At 28.9% G+C, this 22081-nt stretch overlaps 1 protein-coding gene across 3 annotated transcripts in view; it reads right to left on the bottom strand.

The window, feature by feature from the left end:
* Positions 1-22081, bottom strand: part of NFAT (NFAT nuclear factor) — a 98363-nt gene that overhangs the window by 51538 nt on the left and 24744 nt on the right. For 2 of the 3 annotated variants that reach the window (XM_067276227.1, XM_067276229.1), the window contains exons 2-3: positions 11174-11269; positions 684-1344 (exon numbers count right to left, since the gene is read on the bottom strand). In XM_067276227.1, coding sequence (XP_067132328.1) covers positions 684-1344; positions 11174-11240 — 728 coding nt within the window. In that variant the 5' untranslated portion in view covers positions 11241-11269. Of the gene's footprint in view, positions 1-683; positions 1345-11173; positions 11270-21784; positions 21903-22081 lie in introns of those variants that run through there. The other variant, XM_067276228.1, reaches the window with a different exon arrangement.

Below are 22081 nucleotides of genomic sequence, written 5' to 3'. Positions count from 1 at the left end.
CATTCTAATTACATTCTTTAGTATATATTGTACCAAGAATAATGAAATTGAGAGAACATTCTACAATATATAGCAAATAATGATTTATGAGTCCTTGATACATAAGTAATATATTCTTATGTTGTAGTTTCTCATATTATGAAGATTACAAAAATTACCAATAATAGTGAAAACTATGTATTTAACATATCTTTACTAAAATATGTTTGAAACACATTATATTGGTTTAATTTTAATTACATTAAATATACATAAATTATTATAAATTTAGAAATTACCAGTCCAGCATAATAACAAAGAAAGATATCACCTTACTTTTGTGATCTCAAAAGGAAAAAATTATTTAAAATATTTGAAATTTAATTCCATGTATAAAGTTTACTATAACTTCATTCAAATTATCATAAACTGTGGAAATATCTTCAAATATTACAAATTCTACTACAATAGAAATTAATGATTTAAATCTTAAATCAAAATTAGATAAATTTAAATTGTTTTTAATAAACTTTCTATTTTTCTAAAGTGCTTGTTTATAATTCTGCATAAGTTATGATCCAACAAAACAGATCATTTTTATATGTAACGTAAGTACGAAAGATGAACGGAATTCATAATTGAATTTAAAATAATTAAATGATTAATTTTAGAATATTAAATGTTTATATTGGAAAATTAAATACCTTATTAAAGCTCTCAAAGTTTTTTGCAAGTGAGCTAAGTCAGGTGTTTCACTGTTATTTTGTATATCGTGTTCACCAAATGTAGCTTCTTCGGTAAAATTTGAAACTTTCAATGCTGGTTTGCTATTTTTATCATCACTTTCTTTTGATAGTGTATGTTCATTCTTCAAACTTTTAGTTTCATTACATAAAGATTTCTGTAAATTACTTGAAGTTGGTTCAGTAGTAGTTTTTTTCACAGAATTTAGTAGATTATTTTGAACAGATACATTGTTTATCGTTGATGGACTGTTAAAGGACAATATATTGGAGTCATCTTTTTTTGGTATTTTACGTGGTGGCTCATCACTATTCCAAGAATCTTCCTTTATATCTAATATGTTAAATAATACTGATGCAGGATCTTCTATTAAATGCTCAGTTCTCATTTCACAATCATCGACATTACTATTCCATTCAGGTTCAGGAGATCTTGGAGATAAGGATTTAGCTGAACCTAATCCCGAGTCCATCGTACTATCATGTACCATATTTGATTTATTTGTTATAGAATGTGAAAAATTTTTTTCCCAATTTTTTTCTGTTTCTAATGTAATATCTTCACTATCAGAATTCCATTCTACTTCTTTATTCAAAAAGGCAGAAGTTAAAAAATAATCATCTAGAAAAATAATTAAATTACGAAAGTTATTTTTATTGTATAAAAAATTTAGTGGTTTTAAATATTCAATCTTACATCAATATTAATTTTAAATTTTTTTATATTTACTTACCAATAATATTTTGCAATTATTTAATTTATTGTTTAAGTAACAAAATGTTAGTATGTGATCTAAATTATGTATGTATATGATTATCTATTAGCTCAAATTAAAAACATTTTTGTTTTATATATATGATTATAATAAAACTGTCTTCATATGTTAATATATAAAAATTTTAGTAACACCTGAAAACAGTTTTACTTAATCTAGGTAAGGTTTTTGTTACAATTACATTACAAAATTAAGTAATCATTCCATCAGTGAAAGCCATTCAACTGCAATATTAAACCTGTGAATATTTTAATCAATTCTAAAATATATTCATAGAAAAAAAATACTTTTGACCAATTAAGTACGTTTCTTCAATGCAAAAGTTTGAGCACAAAAGGAAAGTTAAAAAAAATGTTCAAATTTAAATTCAAACTATATTTTATGATTTACAAAATTTTTCAATACAATAATTTATGTAACTTGAACCTACAACTTCCACTTGCTGTGCAAATGCTTTGCTAGTTACACTACCTGGATCTCTATCTGAGTAGTGTAACTGCATTTGTATAACTAACTGTATTTGTATAATTTATATAAGTTATATATGTACATTAATTTAAACATATAAAAATTATTTCAGTAAACAAATATTTTTTAAGTAAAATTATGAATTCTGAGTTATTTTTAAAGAATATAAACAAGATGTTGTGTACAGTTAAATGTTGATTTGTTAATTGGAGCCAAGTTAATTTTAGTAACTGTTTCAGAGAAAACAGCTTTAAAGAATTTTTCTCCTCTTTATAAGCTCCAATAAATTCCAAATTCTCATTAAACATACAGGAAATTATTAGCAAGTACAAAAATGTCAACTTTGTAAAACTTTTCTTACTAATTACATCTTTCCTTCCATCAATCTTGACTTTATGGAGTAGTCTGTGTCTTTCAAGAACTTTTATTGTATTGATACAATAAAAGTTCTTGTTGAAAGAGAAAGCATAGAAATTTTAGCAATGGAAGATCTGGTAATGCTAAATTCAATTATGTATTTATGTATGTGATGATAATTATTTTATGAAATATTCAGTTAGTTCCTGACTGTTAGAAAATAAAATATTTTCTTAAATTAAGTAAAATGTAAGTTATAACTTCCACAGATTGGAAAGGGTTTTACATCTATGTGGTTCTCATAATCAGATAGAAGTACAACTAAGTAATATAAAGATGTTTACCATTAGTATTTTAAAATCTACTACTATAAGGCATGGCTTTTTGTACTATTAAATATTACACATGCTGATATTAGGTGTAAGCATTGCTTGCATGTAATGTAAGTGGATAAAGTGCTTAAAGAGTAACAGAAAATTGGTACTTCAAGTTTAATTATATGTAACAATACTTTTCAATTTCACAGTGCAACATATAATACTCTTTCTAGAACACTGATGAAAAATTATCGTAGGTAATTCTGATTTTCCTATAAAAAATATGGATTACCAACAGAATGAACATCAGCATCTCTAACAATTATTATTAGAGACCCAACAAAAAAATATTCCCCTAATCCCATTCCCTAATTTTATATTAAATAAATTTTCATTTTCTATAAAATTAGAAAATAAAAAAAGAATTAAACAAGAAACATCCAACGATTGCCTAAATGATCGGGCTATAATTCTGCTAATTTTAAATAATTAACACAAAGTAATTTGCTACTAGAGGTAGACATTAGGCACTATTTCTTAACTAAATTAATAATTATAATTCTAATAATTTATTAAATAATTGTAGCCCAATCATTTAGGCGATCATTGTGTCTATATACTTATTGGGCTTCATGATGTTTATTATTCTTAAATTAAACAAGTCTGTTGTATTAAAATTCTTTAAATCAAACTAAATATAAGCACTATTTCATGGTTCTTTTAGTACTCGGCTCTTTCTGAATATGAATCATCGTCAAATGAAACAAATTTCATTATAAAAACTTGTGGAAAACATAATTTTCAATGATTATCTACAATATCTTATTTTAATTTTTTAAAGAAAATTTTCAGTGAAAGCAGTATTTTAATTACTTGTCTTTTTAGAAATGTAATGGATACCGATCTGAAACATCAGCATACCAAAAATGTTCCCAATATATTGGTATCAGTTTATTTTACAAACTAATACTCCAATCTTTTTTCAATATGTATTCTTCCCATCATTTTGCCATAGCAAGCACACATTGTTAGACATACTGTGTTCTAAAACTAACCCATAGTAAACAGTGTCCTCCCCACATATGATTCACTATCAATGTCCATGAGACATATGGTTGTTGATTTTGGCAGTGCCAACTTGATCTTCCCCACGGGTCTCCCACAGAGCAGGTAACCCATGGAGAGGCTGAACCAGCTAGTTGGAGATTTAGCAAATTAATTCAAGCTTTGTTCAATGTTTTCCTAAAATTAAAGTTAGAGTTGGGCCTAGACAAACTAGATACAGTTGCATGGGGTTTGATCCTAAAAAGAGCCTATAAATCAATTTGTAAACTTTTAATTTTTATATTGGAATTTAGATGAGTTAGCAAACAAAATGAATATTCACTAAACCAATAAATTTTGGACTTTTATTTATTACCAATACCTGTAGAATATGGATAGAAGAAAGTATCACTATTGGATTAGATCAGTTGGAAAATTATTGGTATTAGATAATATTGACAGAATTCAGTACTGTATCATTTTTACTTTTAATAGAACCAAATTAAAGGTTTAGGTTATACCTGAAAGTCTGCTGAGGTTTACAGGTGTAACTTCTGAATGCCCCATTCAATTTTAAAATATGGCTGCACTGTTAAATTCAGTGTAAAAAAATTCCTTGAAATAATGTGTAGTATGATATATGTTACTACATGAAATTTTGAAGTATGACTATTTTTAAAGTTCAAATGTTAAATTATCAAAATAGTATGAAATTTTTAGACCTATTAACATACCCAAAGTCAAACCACTGTATCTATTAGGACCAGAAATAAATGTCTAACATGGTCTTTCTGGGACACACCATATAAAATATTCAACTTTTATAAAAATATATAACAGAATTACTTTTCTGGCTATATCTACACACACATATATATATATATATATATATATATATATTCAATACTGAGAAGTTTTTCATTGATGTAATAATAAATTTATCTTGTAAATAATAAATTTAATTCAGCCTCATAATACCTACAAGAGCCTGTGAATTAGTTCTCTGTTTAAAGCTAAAATGTTTTGTAGGTGTAAACCAATTCATAACCTACCATTCAATATTTATACAGTATGAGATACAACAATTAGCCAGCTTGAGCATATATGAAGCATATTCAACAAATAAGGTTAGTATAATACTGTTAAAGAAAAATAACTTAGCATACAAGGTTGAGACTGATAATAAACTTATATGATACACCCAAACTCCAGCAGCAAAGTAAAATATTTACAACTTCAAACATTTTTGGTGATCTTAAGCTCCCATCTTCAGTTTCTATAGTCTTTAGATTGTAGAGCAATGCTTGCAAATAATGTTTAATTTTGAAACCTGAAATGCCACTTGCATTGACATTTTCAAAATCAGCACTTATAAGTCCTGATTGATCAGTTTGTACTAGTGATATATCTGGTCTTACATGTAATTTTTTAAATCTCAAATAAGGCCCTCCAAGCCTAGGTCAGGGAGATACTATGTTTATAGTTGATGGCTGATTCTCTCCTTGTTTCCTTTTAAATTTTATTTTTTTTTCCAAGTGCCATATGTCTACTTTGTTATTTGATATACACATAAGTTTTGCTTAGTCCAAGTGTGTGTGTGGATGCCTTGTCTCCAAATTATACTGCAAGACCAGACATATCACTAGCACAAATCAACTAATCAGGATTTATAAGTGCTGAATTTTAAAGATTCCAATGCATGTGGCATTTTACTTTTCAAAATTAAAGCATTCTTTACAAGTGTTCTTCTACAATCAAAAGACTATAGAACTTGAAGATGGGGACTTAAGACCACTGAAAACATTTGTTCAACCTTGTAAATATTTTACTTTGCTGCTGGAGCTTGGGCATATTATGTAAATTTATTGTTTCTTCAGTTACAGTAGTAGTATTTGAAGTTAGAGAGACTAATAATATTGAAACAATACATAGTAATATAGCCCTGCCAAGTAACATGTGTGCGCACCATGTGGTTTACAAAATGGCATTGCCAATATCAAACAGCAAACCATTATTTGATTTTTGACAGCTAAAGGCATTAGACCTACAGAGAGATTCATCACAGGATGTATGCACAGTCAAGCACGTTGCTACAAAAAGCTTGATTTCAAAAGACTGTGGCTCAATGTTTGTTTGGCCTTTCGTAAACTTTTGAACCCACTTGCAAGCTTTTTGTAGTGTAATGCAAGACTTCATATTGTGTATTCATTCTTGCAATGGATCTCACTGACTTGCAAGTGTAACTGGATCTCAATACTTATTTGATTTTTGATTCTGGTGAAGTTTGATATGGATGATGCCATTTTGTAACTTGCACAGTGAATGAAAATACCACCAAGCAGAAATAACTATTGGTATGGGACTGCATTACTGTATACTATTTCATTATTATTAGCCACAATCTTGTATGCCAAGTTATTTTTCTTTAACATTATTGCAACTAACCTTATTTATTAAATCTATTTTGTAATATTGAAAATAAATTTTCAAATGCTAGTATGTTCTTCAGAAATTATTATAAAATGTAATAATAAAAAATTTAAAATAGGAAAAATTTATTAATAGCAAATTTTAAATAATAAATATAACTATCAGTAATTAAAAACAAAAATAATTACTATAAAATCTTGTTATATTATATTATATTATAATAGTATTTCATATGTTTCATTTCCAATATTATAAACTTTATAACATTGTGAATTGTGAATAAAAGTATTATTTTAAATATGTTCAAATTATATTATAGTCAACTCTAAAAATCCAATTTAATGTCAGGAATTCTAAATATTTGACTCCCTACATCATTTATTCTAAAATGATTTTTGCTATTGACTTTCTTTGCAAAATATCAAGTTATATTTAAGGCTTCAAAAATTTACTGCTTATCACATTTAAGAAGCTTGATTTTTTAAATCCTGATTAACATTATCAAGAACTCTGAGGTCTCTTAAACTAATAAACTGTAATTTTATCAATTTTAAAAACTTAGTTTGATTACAATGTACACTGCATTACTACAAACAAACTACTTCAAACAACCTTTACTCTGCAGTAAAATTAATTCTTTACTCTAACGTTTTCGGTTAGCTTTACTAACCCTCTTCAGGATTGACAAAAAAACCGTTATTTCAAAAAATATGTTCGAAAAACTCTTTACAATTTAGAATGCTTTTAAACTTTCCAGCTGCGCAATCTCAGATCATTCTTTCACAGCTGCATACCGGCCACTCTCCAAGCAGAAGGGATTCGATACGATTCTTTAAAATTAATGCTTTGCCCTTTTTCATTGTACTTGCCAATACACCATGCCTCCGTATATTTAAGTTGCCTTATATTTGCCACTTTCTGTACAATTTTCACATTTTCCCAGTTGATAGACACCACGTCCGAATCCGCTAACGCCGTAACTGGTTGCCTGCATCTTGCATTTCTTTTATGTTCCTCTATCCTTACCGCCAGCGATCTCTTCGTGGCCCCTATATAATACAGCTCCATATTCCGCTTTTTATCTTGCACCGGTATTCTGTAAACCCCTGGAATTTTCATTCTGTCTATGGGTGCTTTGTCATTCCGTAACAACTGAAATACAGTAGGGTTCCTCCTGTATGCTATTTTTTTATTCTTCTATATATGTTGCTTAATTGAGCTCTATACTCCATTATGGTAAATTATCCCTTTTCTCTACGCTCGTTATTACCTTTCTCTATTTCTTGCACCAACCATTTTATTTTGCTACTCTTTATTCCTATACTTTCTGCTATTTTCTTGATGTACTCTACCTCCCTTCTTGTGTCTTGCATCCTGCTACAATGCGTGTACGCTCTTCTAAGCAGTGCTCTGAAGGCTGCCAACTTGTAGTTCGTTGGGTCATGGGAAGTCCATGGTATCATCTCTGGAATGTACAATGGTTTACGATACACCTTAGTAGCTATTTTTCCTTCTTCCTCCACTTCTATATCTATGTCAAGGAAATGTATTTTTCTATGGCTCTGCTGTTCTATTTCTAGCTCCAGCCCGAAGATATTGTTGTTTATATCTCGACTAAATTTTTCCACGTCTGGCTTCTCCTTCCATATAATACATACATCATCTACATATCTTGCATACAGCAATATTTTTCCTTCATATTTGTGCAATTTGCTACTTTCCAGAGATCTTACTACTAATTCGCATAATAACCCTAACACAGGGCTACCCATTGGCACGCCCCTATGCTGCTTGTATGTAGTATCTTCAAACTTGAAGAACGACGAAAAAGTGGCTAAGTGCGCCAATTCTAATATTTGCCTTCTTATTTTTGCTGCATTTTCCACCTTCTCTAATAAAAAAATCCCTCAAGTGACCAAAACATGGCTCCAACTTTACTGATGGGTACATTGCCTTAAAATCGAACACTGTCATGTAGCTTTTTTCACTTAATTTCAATTGCTTTAACTTCTGTATTACCTCTACTGCCTGCGTTACGCTATACTGATGTGCAGGCATGTTTATCATAATAAATTCTTTGAGCTTCTTTTCTAGCAATATTGTAGGAGCAGAGCACTTATCTACAACCGGCCTTATGCTTTTTCCCGGTTTATGGGTCTTTGCAAACCCGAATAGTCTTGGAACGGCCGGGGAGGATACGATAATCTTCGTCATTCGCAGTTGCCTAGCCTGTCTTACTAAACTGTTTTACTCTTGCTTGCATCTGGTCTACAATCTTTGGGTGCGTTACTTTGCATTGAGTGTCCTTTATGTAATCTGCTAGCAGTTCTTTATGCGTGCCCTTCTTCATAATTACCATGTTTTTAGACTTGTCTGCCCTTGTTAGCACTATATCATTATCATTCATCCATTTTTTACTTTCTCTTATATCCTTCCATGCCTTGTCCTGCGTTTTTCTTGTACATTCACTGTTAATTTTAAAAACTGTTCTCCATCTGAATGCCTCTTTTTTGAGCTCACCGAGCCCTTCCAACGCCAGCTCAACATCTGGGATAATTCTTTCATATCTGAGCTTAGGGAGCGAAACGTATTTGGGACCCCACTAACAAGCCTCCTTTAAGCATCTTGGTGGATTAATGTTATCCCAGCAAGTTAATGTGGACCCGGTTTGCGCTTTCGTATATTGTTGCTGCTGTTTTTTTAACCATACCATTTTCTTCTCATATCTATTCCTCAACCTCCCTGCTACCTGATACGTAAGATTTATCACTCTGTTATTCACGTCTGTGAGCAATTCTGGGTCTATATCATGTAGCTGGTTCTCTAATTCTATTAGTTCTTTCAGCAATACATACTTTCTCCGGCGTGTATTTCGAATCGTCTTTCTTAAGCACAATACCTTTAGCCTTGGGAGTAGTGAGTAGCATCCCTCGGTAGCCGTATTCGCCAACGTATTCTGCTCCAACAATATTGCTAGAAAAGAAGCTCAAAGAATTTATTATGATAAACATGCCTGCACATCAGTATAGCGTAACGCAGGCAGTAGAGGTAATACAGAAGTTAAAGCAATTGAAATTAAGTGAAAAAAGCTACATGACAGTGTTCGATTTTAAGGCAATGTACCCATCAGTAAAGTTGGAGCCATGTTTTGGTCACTTGAGGGATTTTTTTATTAGAGAAGGTGGAAAATGCAGCAAAAATAAGAAGGCAAATATTAGAATTGGCGCACTTAGCCACTTTTTCGTCGTTCTTCGAGTTTGAAGATACTACATACAAGCAGCATAGGGGCGTGCCAATGGGTAGCCCTGTGTTAGGGTTATTATGCGAATTAGTAGTAAGATCTCTGGAAAGTAGCAAATTGCACAAATATGAAGGAAAAATATTGCTGTATGCAAGATATGTAGATGATGTATGTATTATATGGAAGGAGAAGCCAGACGTGGAAAAATTTAGTCGAGATATAAACAACAATATCTTCGGGCTGGAGCTAGAAATAGAACAGCAGAGCCATAGAAAAATACATTTCCTTGACATAGATATAGAAGTGGAGGAAGAAGGAAAAATAGCTACTAAGGTGTATCGTAAACCATTGTACATTCCAGAGATGATACCATGGACTTCCCATGACCCAACGAACTACAAGTTGGCAGCCTTCAGAGCACTGCTTAGAAGAGCGTACACGCATTGTAGCAGGATGCAAGACACAAGAAGGGAGGTAGAGTACATCAAGAAAATAGCAGAAAGTATAGGAATAAAGAGTAGCAAAATAAAATGGTTGGTGCAAGAAATAGAGAAAGGTAATAACGAGCGTAGAGAAAAGGGATAATTTACCATAATGGAGTATAGAGCTCAATTAAGCAACATATATAGAAGAATAAAAAAATAGCATACAGGAGGAACCCTACTGTATTTCAGTTGTTACGGAATGACAAAGCACCCATAGACAGAATGAAAATTCCAGGGGTTTACAGAATACCGGTGCAAGATAAAAAGCGGAATATGGAGCTGTATTATATAGGGGCCACGAAGAGATCGCTGGCGGTAAGGATAGAGGAACATAAAAGAAATGCAAGATGCAGGCAACCAGTTACGGCGTTAGCGGATTCGGACGTGGTGTCTATCAACTGGGAAAATGTGAAAATTGTACAGAAAGTGGCAAATATAAGGCAACTTAAATATACGGAGGCATGGTGTATTGGCAAGTACAATGAAAAAGGACAAAGCATTAATTTTAAAGAATCGTATCGAATCCCTTCTGCTTGGAGAGTGGCCGGTATGCAGCTGTGAAAGAATGATCTGAGATTGCGCAGCTGGAAAGTTTAAAAGCATTCTAAATTGTAAAGAGTTTTTCGAACATATTTTTTGAAATAACGGTTTTTTTGTCAATCCTGAAGAGGGTTAGTAAAGCTAACCGAAAACGTTAGAGTAAAGAATTAATTTTACTGCAGAGTAAAGGTTGTTTGAAGTAGTTTGTTAGTTTGATTACAATTGGCAAATGATATTTTACAAATTAAAACTATACATTGAAAAAACAAAGCTTTCTTTGTGGTTGAAAACTGTTGGTTCCCAGTGAATATGAATGAAGATGACAATTCATGTTTCTTTACAATGTATATTTTTAATATGTAAAATGTTGTCAGCTAATTTTAATTTAACTATAAATCATCACATTTGTTTTACATGGCATCATTATCAGAGGATTTTTTATAATTATTTCGGCATATTTTCACAAAAGTGCAGCCTCAAATAAAAAGAAATATCATCTCTATGGTTAAAAACTCTTTTTGTTCCTGATGAATGTGAATGATAGATTTAAAGAGAACAATTTCTTTTTGTTCAGTATATATTTTTAATATTTAAAAATCTAATTTAAGAAATCGAGATATCAAATAATCCATTAACTATTAAAAATAGAAATTTTGTTAAACCAACCTTTACTACATTAATTAAGTTGTCAATAGGCAATATACAAGACTGTCTAAAATAACATAGAAACATGAATTTCTGGGAGTTGATTATAATTATAATAATAAATTCATAATATGATTAGTTTTCTTACTTTTGGCCATTACTGGTAATTCTAAAGATGAATTTATTTGAGATTTATCAGCAGTTATCTTTCCCATTTTTTAATTAATCTTCATTAAATTTGAATCTAAAAATTGTGCAATAAATAATTAATTATATATTAATACTAATAATTTGTATTTATTATTTAATGTAAAAATATTTAACAACAAAAAAACTGAACACATGCACTCTTGCTAATCTGAAATGATGCTAATCCAAATTAGAATTTCTGAGTCTGCTATTTTTCTATTCGTGAGACAAGATGTGTTCTTCCTGGAAATTCCTAGGACTATACAATTTTGATCATAAAAATTATATTTTTAAATGTATTTATTATATTTTAATACATTTCATTGCAATAAAATCCATGTAAAGAAAACTGTCTGGAAATATGAAAGATTGATTCAAGATATTAAAAACCCATATTAATAATACAATAAACTAATTGATATAATAGGATGTGCTTAAAAGAAAATATTTCAATTTCAGTTAATAAATCAGAGGAGAGATAATTGTAACTTAGAAAAATTTCTTAAATTTATATTATTTGCATAAATTTTATTTTTTATTCAACTTTTCAATTAAACACCAAAACACCTCTAGCTTTTAAAACATCAAATGGCATACAGAAAGTATTCCATACTGAAAGAAATCAGTAGTAGTGCAATCATAAATATATTGCCAAACTTTAAGTTAAATTTTTGCTGATTGCTTCAATCATAGGATAAAGTCAAAATGAAAGACAATGGACAAGCTAGGTGGAAAGCAGTTAAGTAAACAAACCAATGACATAGGGTAGATGTACCAGTTTTGGCCAGTGTAGTACCAGTTCTGGCCAGAAAACAAATTTAACTTAAAAATATAATTACAAATGAAACAAACTTTTATTGTTAACTGTGTGAACAGTTAACAATAAAAGTTTGTTTCATTGGACAGATTTGAATACGTGGTGATTACATTTTTAAGTTAAATTTGTTTCCTGGCCAGAACTGGTACACTGGCCAAAACTGGTACATCTACCCTAACTCATGATATTTTGTATTTAATTTCATATGAAATAGACTATATAATTGGTTTGCTTACTTAACTGCTTGTTATCTAGACATATCTCGTCTCAAACTTTTAAATCATTGTCTATGATGCAATATGCATTTTATTGAAATTAAAAATTATAATAAATTCAATAGCTTTCAGCTTAAAATTTGTAAATTTAATTTAATAATAGCCAAACAGTTTATCCCAAGACTTTCCAGAAAATTTCAAAACTTTTCTGGAAGATTGGGGTCAAACTCTACTCCAAACCAATTTTGTTTGTTTTTGATAAATGTTCTAGCTAAAAGTAAAAAAATAAAGAAATGACAGATTTTTTTTAAAACATAATGAATTTGTAAATATGTACTACACACTTTAATATATGTTCCAAACACAGTATAAACATCTTTAAAGTTAATACAGGGAAAAAGTTGGTATGCAGTTGTTATTATGGAAAAAATTTCTTTGTGCATAAATTAAATCAGGAAATCAGAAATACAAAATAAAAATAAAAATAATAATAATGAACACTAAACATCTGTATTTCTCAGATTCACAACTATATACAGTAAGACCCCGCTTAATGTTGCCTTGCTTAACACTGATTCAATATAATGAGGTCTGCTCAAAGCTTAAAAAAAGCTCAAAATTTGCGCTGATTTAAATTATCCGGAATTTCATTGATTCATATATAATATGATTATTTACGAACATGAACTGATCAGCAAAAGATGGCAAAAAGGTGTACTTTCTTTAAATCTGTTTGTTTGGTGCAATTTTGGAAAAAATATAACATCAAGGATGCCATAGGCAATATCAACTTCACTTCGCAAGAATTAACTGATAAATGCATGAACGAAATGTGAAAGAATTTATGGCTGAAGGTATCCAAGAATTCTCGATGAAAAGAGCCTATCACCGTATCGTTAGGGTGACCAAATTCAACCTAATTAATACAGCAGGACTAGGCGATGTAGACGAGCAGGATATTGAGGAGGTTATTGCAGTCTGGTGCGGTAACCTCCTGGTAAACTCCAGTCAGGTTACTGGTGAGTGTCTTATCAATGACGACCTTCAAGAACTGGCAGAACAAGAAATTAATGTACAACTGGAAAATAGAGATTCTGAAAATGAAGAACCCAAAGAATTTCTCTACAGATTTCCTTAGTAAAAGTTTGGTAATGATAACTGAAATCATTGATCAAATTGTAGCAAATGATCCAGATTTTGAAAGGAGTGCAAAAGCAAAACAAGGCATTTTGGATGCAATCTTCTGCTACCGTCATTTGCTCAAGGAAAGAAAAAAAACCAAAAAATGAAACTTCAAGACTTTATTGCAAAAAAACAAGAATTTCAGAAGAGCCAGGACCTTCATCACAAAAAATGAACTTTACATTTCTGTGTGCATATGTTTGTGTGTTATTTAACATATATTATTATACAAATTAATTTAAAAAATAACTTGAACTTAAAGTAAAATTTTATTATTTCTGGTTGCGTGGTTTTCCTATCCCTATTTACTCTATGTTAAAATGACGTCGTTTAGCGCTTTGTCATCTAGGAACACATCCCCGTGTTAATCGGGGTCTTACTGTACCTACTTTTGTCTCCTGTATTTATTTGTAGTCCTTTTCGACTTCCTTTTCTCTATATATAATTCCACAAATCTAAACAACCAGTCAACTGCATATAATAACTAGTTCAGATTAGCAAGATTGCACTATATTTGTAATTTAAATAAAATTTTAAAACAAGAAACAATTTTAATATATAAACATGTTTATTATTAAAACACAATATATCAATGTACTGTACATATGCATGAGTTACTTCAAATTTAACAGTCATCTTCAGAAATTTTACAGTTTTACTGACTATTTTATGGAAAATTGTATAAATAATCATTAGTAATTTAGACAAAATGTCTTGGAATTTTATAAAGAATTCTTTTTAAATTTCTTTATTTCCATAAAATAGAAAGCTAGAACAACTCTAATATATCCTACTTCTAAATTTCTATTCAAAAATTCATAAATTCTATGGTTCTTGATGTTTCTCATAGTCTTACAAGATGTTACAAAATTATATGGACTTTTCAAATGAGACTATACAGAATCGAATATAGTAAAGATTTTCAAAACAAATAAAAATGAAAAAAAAAAGTCCTATAAAAAAACATCACTTGCTCAATAAACTTTTTTAACAGGCATCATTATCTATATACCATCATGAATGTGATAATACTAGAAGAATTAAGACTATGAGAAACATCAAGAACTATAGAATTTATGAGTTTTTAAATAGAAATTTAGAAGCAGGATACATTAGAGTTGTTTTAGTTTCCTATTTTATGGAAATGAATGTTAAAAAAATTCTTTATAAAATTTCAGAATCACAATAATAATTGAAAAACAATTATGTAATAATACAATGAACCAATTAATAAATCAAGTTTGTCCTATTATAAGTTTTACTTTCTGGAATTTAATTTATATACTATAGTAATGTTTTTAACATTAGTGCATTTATAAATCACACATTACTAAAGCTAGAATATCTAGGAACTTAAAATTATAACCTTTACGATTTTCAGTGACTTGATGTTTTAGCCTTACACACTAGATATTAGATAACATCAGTAAAAACAAAATCAAACAGTACTTTTGAAACATTCCCAAATGAAATGTTCCAAAAATTTTCACTTAGATCCAAAGTTATCAAGATAGACAAACTAGATATCATATTCCAATAAGTGTTTATGAAATTTAGACCTATGTTTCATAACATTTGAGAAAGTTAATAAAAATTAATATTTATTTTAATTGTTATCTATTTGTATAATACAGTGAACCTCTATGTGACCACCAGATGAAAACTCTCTTCAACCATCCTTTAGATCAGCGGTTCCCAACCAGTGGTCTGCAAGAGCTAAAATACGGTCCACAAAAGATTTAAAACTTTTATTCATTTTAAATTATTATTCCCACATTGATACAAACTGAATTTAATTTTTACTAAATATGTTATGTTTTCTATTATAATAGTACTGTTAAAGCATGTTACTCAAGTTTAATGATTACTTATGTTAAGAGTTTTGATTAAAGTTTATTTTTGGATTGACACAGTTTATTTTTCTTAAACCTTGTGGTCCCTGCTAACAACAATGAAATCAAAGTGGTCCCTGGTGAAAAAAAGGTTGAGAACCACTGCTTTAGATGATCAGATTTTCTTAGAATTTTTTTGTAGGACCATTGTTTTTTATCCTCCTTAAGCCGACCATCTTTTTAGTTGACTATTAAACAACTGAATTCATAATCCCTTTGTGTAAAATATACTGTACTAGGTATTTTCTAGAAAAACAAAACTGAGCTCCATGGCATAGGTTTTTCTGTTTTAACTTCATATGAAAACACAACTGTGGTGACATGTTTCTAACATTCTGTCTAAATCAGTTTAAAACATGCAGGTTCTGAGGAGGGTGTGCATACCTAACACCCTTACCAATAAAAACATCAAGAAATGTTTAAAACAAACACCCATATGCAGTGGTGATATTCGAAATATTTAACAAAGGGTTCGCTAGCAGAAAATTTTTCCCTAACAATCACCGACAAACAAAATAGAAGTTTTGGCTAGAAATAAATACAATACCTTTTCTTGCGATATATCTAATAATCAGTGGTGTATTTGGAACGTAAGGGGCCCTGGGCGAAGAGCAGGTAACAATAGTATATTGGTGCTGTCGACCTTTTTTTTTTTTTTTTTTTTTTTTTTTAAGCAGAGAAATTTTTTACCCTGAATGGCACTGCTGCTAATAGACAAATGTCACCATCTGTCGAAATACAATATCCTTTCTATTTCGCTGTCCATAGCCCGACACGTGTTCCACAGCCATCTTGTATTAACTCACGTGCGTGAGATTGTAAGATCTCTCTTATGACTGGATCTAGTTTCAAGAACTCTCTTGAATCGATCATGATTAAACCTCGTTTCGGTTGAGATTGCACCAAAGCATAGTCCCCGACCTTGCTCACAATCTAGATTGAAATGCTGAATGCTCGGTGCGAACGGGGTATAAGGCTCTAGTTTAGTAGTGTTACAGAGTATAATACGTATATTTTAATATATTTTTTAAAAGAAACAAAACCACTGAGAAATGTTACATGTGTCTAACAAGGTTCGGGAAACTGAAAATTTTACCAATGGGTTTGGCCGAACCTGTGCAAACCCGCTGAATATCACCACTGCCCATATGTGCAGTCAGCAGCCTACAAACTCCAGCAACCAGTAGAACATGCATAAGTATGACTGCAGACTGTGCATGTTAAATGTCTTCATAAAGATCAAAATTAAAATTGTCGTAGAGATCAATGTAAATTGACAGCAACTGGAAACTTCATTGACATGTAGCATGTGATCAGCTTACAATCAGCAATCAACCCATGGTTAACTTTGACCTCAAATATCTCACTCAGCCTGTAGGTTAGATTTTGAAATTCCAGCTTTGTTACAATATTGGCATTACAAAGTTGTACATACAGTATTTTCAAAAAATCATATTTAATAGTTATGTGATTGCTTTAAACGTCAATCACAGACAAAACACTTTATGACTTATGGAGAGCTCTGCTCAAAAATAGTCTTTGAAGTGACCATTTCATCATCCTGGATAGTATGATGCAGTAGAAACATATACAGCATGAACAATATACAACATTGGGTATATTGCACTGTTGCATTAGATGTAAAAATGTATCTTAATTTTTCCAACTTCAATGTCTTTATTTTCTCCTATACTCGGTCTTATCATTAGAATATACATAATTTTCTGTAAATATCCTCAACAAGTTAGAACATAAGAATAAGACATATGCTATTTATTCATATTAAAATAAATAATATAGCAAAGCCAATGAAGTTAATCTTTATATTTATTAATAGGGATAGATAGTGGTAACTGATTATGACAAATTTGGATGGAATTTAGAATTTAACCTGAAAGAAGGATCTGTTTGACTGAATAGAAGAGATATGAAGGCATTATCTTATTAAAAAAGTTAAAAACAGAAAGCAAATGTCCATTTCAGATTACTTTAAATCAGATATTTAAGTATATATGCCAAACTTCATTTACAGTACAGAATTACATGATGAACGTGAAAATGTAATGCCTACATCTAATACAGTACATAATACCAGTACATACAATACAATGTACAGCTATTAGATTAAGTACTGTACACAGTCCTCTGTATCCATTAGATAATTCTTACTTCCTCAACAAGACCACCCTGTGAGATGACCAGTTTTCATAACAAGTTTTGGAGTTGGTTTCTTAGAGGTTTCACTGTATATTGTTTTTATTAAAATACATTAAAATTGTAAACTGTTCATTTCAGCAAACATTTAAAACCCAAATGTAGCATTTTGTTCTGTTTCTTAGTTTAGCATTTCAGATTAGATGTATTGTTGAGAAAAATGTTTTCATTCACTTTTCTCAATTTGTTTAAGCACAAATGCCAAATGTTTATTGTTTATTGTCTTCTGTAGGGATATGATATATTATATCCCAATGTTTTTTCGAAGATAATAAAATGTACTTATTTTAAATATGTTAAAAGCTAAGAATGGCATGTAATGAAGCAATTTGTAGGTATGATGTGTATGGACTAATACTTGGATGCTCAGATCAAAGGTTATTGTTTTCTCTTCCATTAGATTTAAAGTTTGTTGAGTTGAAGATTTGTTTTTATCAAACTTTGCATGCAACTTTTAAATGTGAATTGTTATTCTAAATGAAGGAAAGTGAATAACATTCCTTTAAAACACTATTCAAATAGTAGTAAGTAAATTCTTTAATGTAAAAAAATTAACAAGAATACTTAGTTGTAATAGCTTGGGTTAATTGTTTTAACTATTTTTAAAAAAAAATTTCAATTTTGCTTTTTTGAACTGTGTGCTTTAACAAAACAAAATTAATAATAAAACACTTGTAATACTTTAGAAAAATGATTTTTTATTAACTTTAAATAATTTTTGATTTTGAATTTTACACTAGCATGCTTTTTTAACTGAAGCAAAACACTGCTATGTGATGCAGCATAACATTGGAACATGATATGCAAAGTGACATGCAAATTCATAACATAAAAGTACAAAAAATACTTTTGCCTTTTGTCCAATTAAGACAGTCTGTCAAAATAAAACATTTAAACTTTTTTTCTTTTCAAATATCACATTCAATTTAATAATAAATCAAGCAGAATTTTGAATATGAAGATTTAATTATACAAAATACAAAACTACTTTCAATAAATTTTAACTTTATTATATATCAAATTTGTGTGTAAACAGAATACTTTTAAAGAATAAAATATGTATGGCATGTTTAAAGTTGAATCTAAATCAAAATAAGTGAAAACAGCCAACAGAAAGCAGAGTACTATATTTCATATTGTTTTGTCTATAGCCTAAATGTATTTTTATTTTATATTCTGTAAGTAATGCTGTATAGCATGAGATTAATGTTCACCAAAACAAAACACTGAATATGTCCCCATTAAAAGCATATGATGACAATATAGCAAAAACAATTTATGAATTAGATAAAAATACATTGATAAAATTTAAACAAATACAATTATGAAATTTAGACATACATTAAAATGATAACAATAAGATATTGTAAAGTAAATTTTTACTCTTAGATTAAAAATCAAAAAATAAAGTTTTCAATTTAAAACTGCAGTAAGAGAGAGCACAATATCTAGTAAAAAGTGAACATTTAGATAAAATAATTATTAAACAAAAAAACAAGGTTTCTAATAATTATGTATATTTCATCGGTTTATCAATTTGAAATCAATTTGATATTTATAAGTTATATATTCATCAAAATTACTCCTAAGACTCAAGACAGGCAACTAAAATATTAAGATCAGCTTGTAAACTCTGGATCATAGTTAATAATTTTCAAATTTCAAGATATAGCAATATGTAAATGAGCAATGAAAATATAGATGCAAAATAAAATGAAATAAATTTATAGATCTGATGTATAATTCTACTTTCATTCCATAATTAACCAAGTAATTTTAGACTTCAATTTATTATTGATATCCGATTCTAATCATTTAATAAAAGAATTTACTATTATTTTTATTTACAAACTTTTTGAATAGAAAAATTAACATCAAGTTCTAAAGAAACTAGATTTTACTTATTGTAAAATTAACTAATTTTATATCATTAAATATATATAAACTTGCTATACCAATTCCTCTCTAATTTGCTATTTCTATTTATCATGCATTAATTTTATATACTATGATTTACTCTTTTATTATAGCAAATTATTTAATCAACAATTCTTTATCAAACAATAAAAATAAATAAGATTTTTATTGATTATTAGAAATTATACTGAAGTTATTAGTCTTTCATCCCAGTTATCATTTGTTCTTCTTTAGAAGATAACTCAAATACCTAATTTAGGACACAGCACAAATCAGTTTATCAGTAACTTTTTAGCACAAGTACTATTTGAAAAAAATCTGTTTGTTTTTAATATACATTCTATAAAATAGAAGCAGCTGTATTATTTGTAATTTGATATTAAATCTTATTCTATAGACAAAAGTTAATAAAAAGTGTGATTTAAAACTTTTGCTATTTATAGAAAAAGTACTAAAACTTAATGATAATTATTTTCTCAACTGATTGGGTTTCTAAGTTTTTATCTTTCAAAATGATTTTTTTTAATGATTATAAAAATTTAATTTTTTTCCTACTTCAATACTTTGATGTATTTACAAGAATTGCAATGAAATCTATATTTATACGTTATAATTGTTTTTATTGCTTTTTAATGCACAATTTTAAATGTTATTTTTACTGTTAAGTTAATGACAATTATTAAGATCAAATGTAAAATAATTAAAAGTAAACATGTAATAATAAAATATATATGCAAAACAGTCAAGTTTATTCTTATAAATAAAAATTGACTTAAACAAAATTAATGTTTAGTTAATAATTCATCAATACTATTTCTATTTATGACTAAGCAAGAACACCCCTTCTATTTAAAATTAAGACATTTTATATAAAATTATTTACAGTATTTGCTTTTTTATTCTACTACTCCATTGTTATTAATTGATAATTAAAACTCAACATTCAGAAATATATAAATCATTTATGAATTAAGATAGAGGTGTACATTTTAAATCAAATGATAGTCACATTATCAGGCTATAGTAAAACTAATTATTAATAACTAGCCTTATTGCAACCCTGATAGGAATCTGACTGTATTAATAACATTTATTGGGTTGAGTGTATACATAAAAGCAAATTTTAAAAATATTTTAATGATTATAAAATTTTAATGTTAAAACACAGAGCCATGGAATCGTGATTCAAGCTTTTGTTACCTATCAATATATAAATCTATTAAGTTTATTTATCAAAATTGAAGACTTTGGGTGTAAGTGCCATTTCCAATAGTACATTATAATGCATTTTAATTTTAAATATCCTATGTACTTTTTAACTATAACAAGCACTTTATTACAATTAAAGAAAATAAAACAAAAACTTCTAGAGATTTTTAATTTTTCCTTTTTCTCTAAACTTTCATTACAGCACTTGCCATTTTCTACACCCAAACCCTTCAATTGATTTATTACAAAAATAAAATAATAATAAACAGCAATTTTAAGAATCTAAAGTACTTCATTATCAATAAATTAAGATTTATATGAAACATTTATAACTTAATTTTACTGTAATACGTTTAATAACTTCGCAACCTACAAAAACACTAAACTACTGTAACATCATTAAATTTGAGTTTATACATATAAATATAAATACATTCTAAAAAAAAAAAACAGATACCATAAACAAAGATTTGACCTAATTTAAGGCCAAGTCAATACAATCGAAATAAACATATATTTTGCATAAACTTTGATTCGAAGCATTTCTGAGGCAATTCCAAATAATCATACGGTACTCTCTTCCTAATACGGCCTCTCGACTAACCGGCACACCCCATTAAAATATCATTCTCTTATTCGCATTTATTATTTTTTTAAAATACATATAATAAACTTGTAATGTTAATAATTAAACTCGCAATTACTGTATCTCCATGAGTAATTTCGTAACAAAATACAGCTCCATAAAGAATCAATACATGCAAATTACACTGTTAATTGCCTTTAGTTTATACACTCGGTAATCCGGCCATCTCTTCCATACAGGAAGGCCGGATTAGCGAGTGTCTACTGTATAAGGATAATCTTAAGACAAGACTTAACTACGTGAATAAGAGTAATGTTCCTTAACTTAATATATCAAATAAATGCGAATTGCTTTTTTGTTCCATTATTTAAGAGAAGAAATGCTTAATTATATTTTTATATCGATAACTTTCTATTTAAATATCAATAAAACTCGCTTATCGCAAATTACAATAATGCAAATAATAGATAAGGGTAGATTTGCCGAATATATAATTTTGATAAATAATCAGAGTAAAAGGGTAAATTATATTTCTTACCAAGTTTATAAATAAAAGAAAATTTTGAAACTTCCCTACAACACCTTCCGTATAAACACAACAGACGTACTGCGCACCCACGATGAGTCGGTTTAAGATCATAACATGCATTTTTTTTTTCTTTTTTTAGAAATAATAAATAAATAAAATTTCAATTTATTAAAGTATTATTACTATTATACAATATTAATTTTTATTTTTGTTTAATATTTATTAATAATTGAGAATTATTGGTTTCTAAAATGGAAAATATCGATTCTTAACGATGTGATTAATAATATTATCGATAAAATTCAG

This window comes from Centruroides vittatus, unplaced genomic scaffold (assembly GCF_030686945.1).
Source record: "Centruroides vittatus isolate TY-2023 unplaced genomic scaffold, ASM3068694v2 contig_680, whole genome shotgun sequence".
In the NCBI taxonomy this organism is placed as follows: domain Eukaryota; kingdom Metazoa; phylum Arthropoda; class Arachnida; order Scorpiones; family Buthidae; genus Centruroides; species Centruroides vittatus.
Note: the sequence above shows the minus strand (reverse complement) of the source record. Positions and strands in the feature narration are given on the sequence as shown.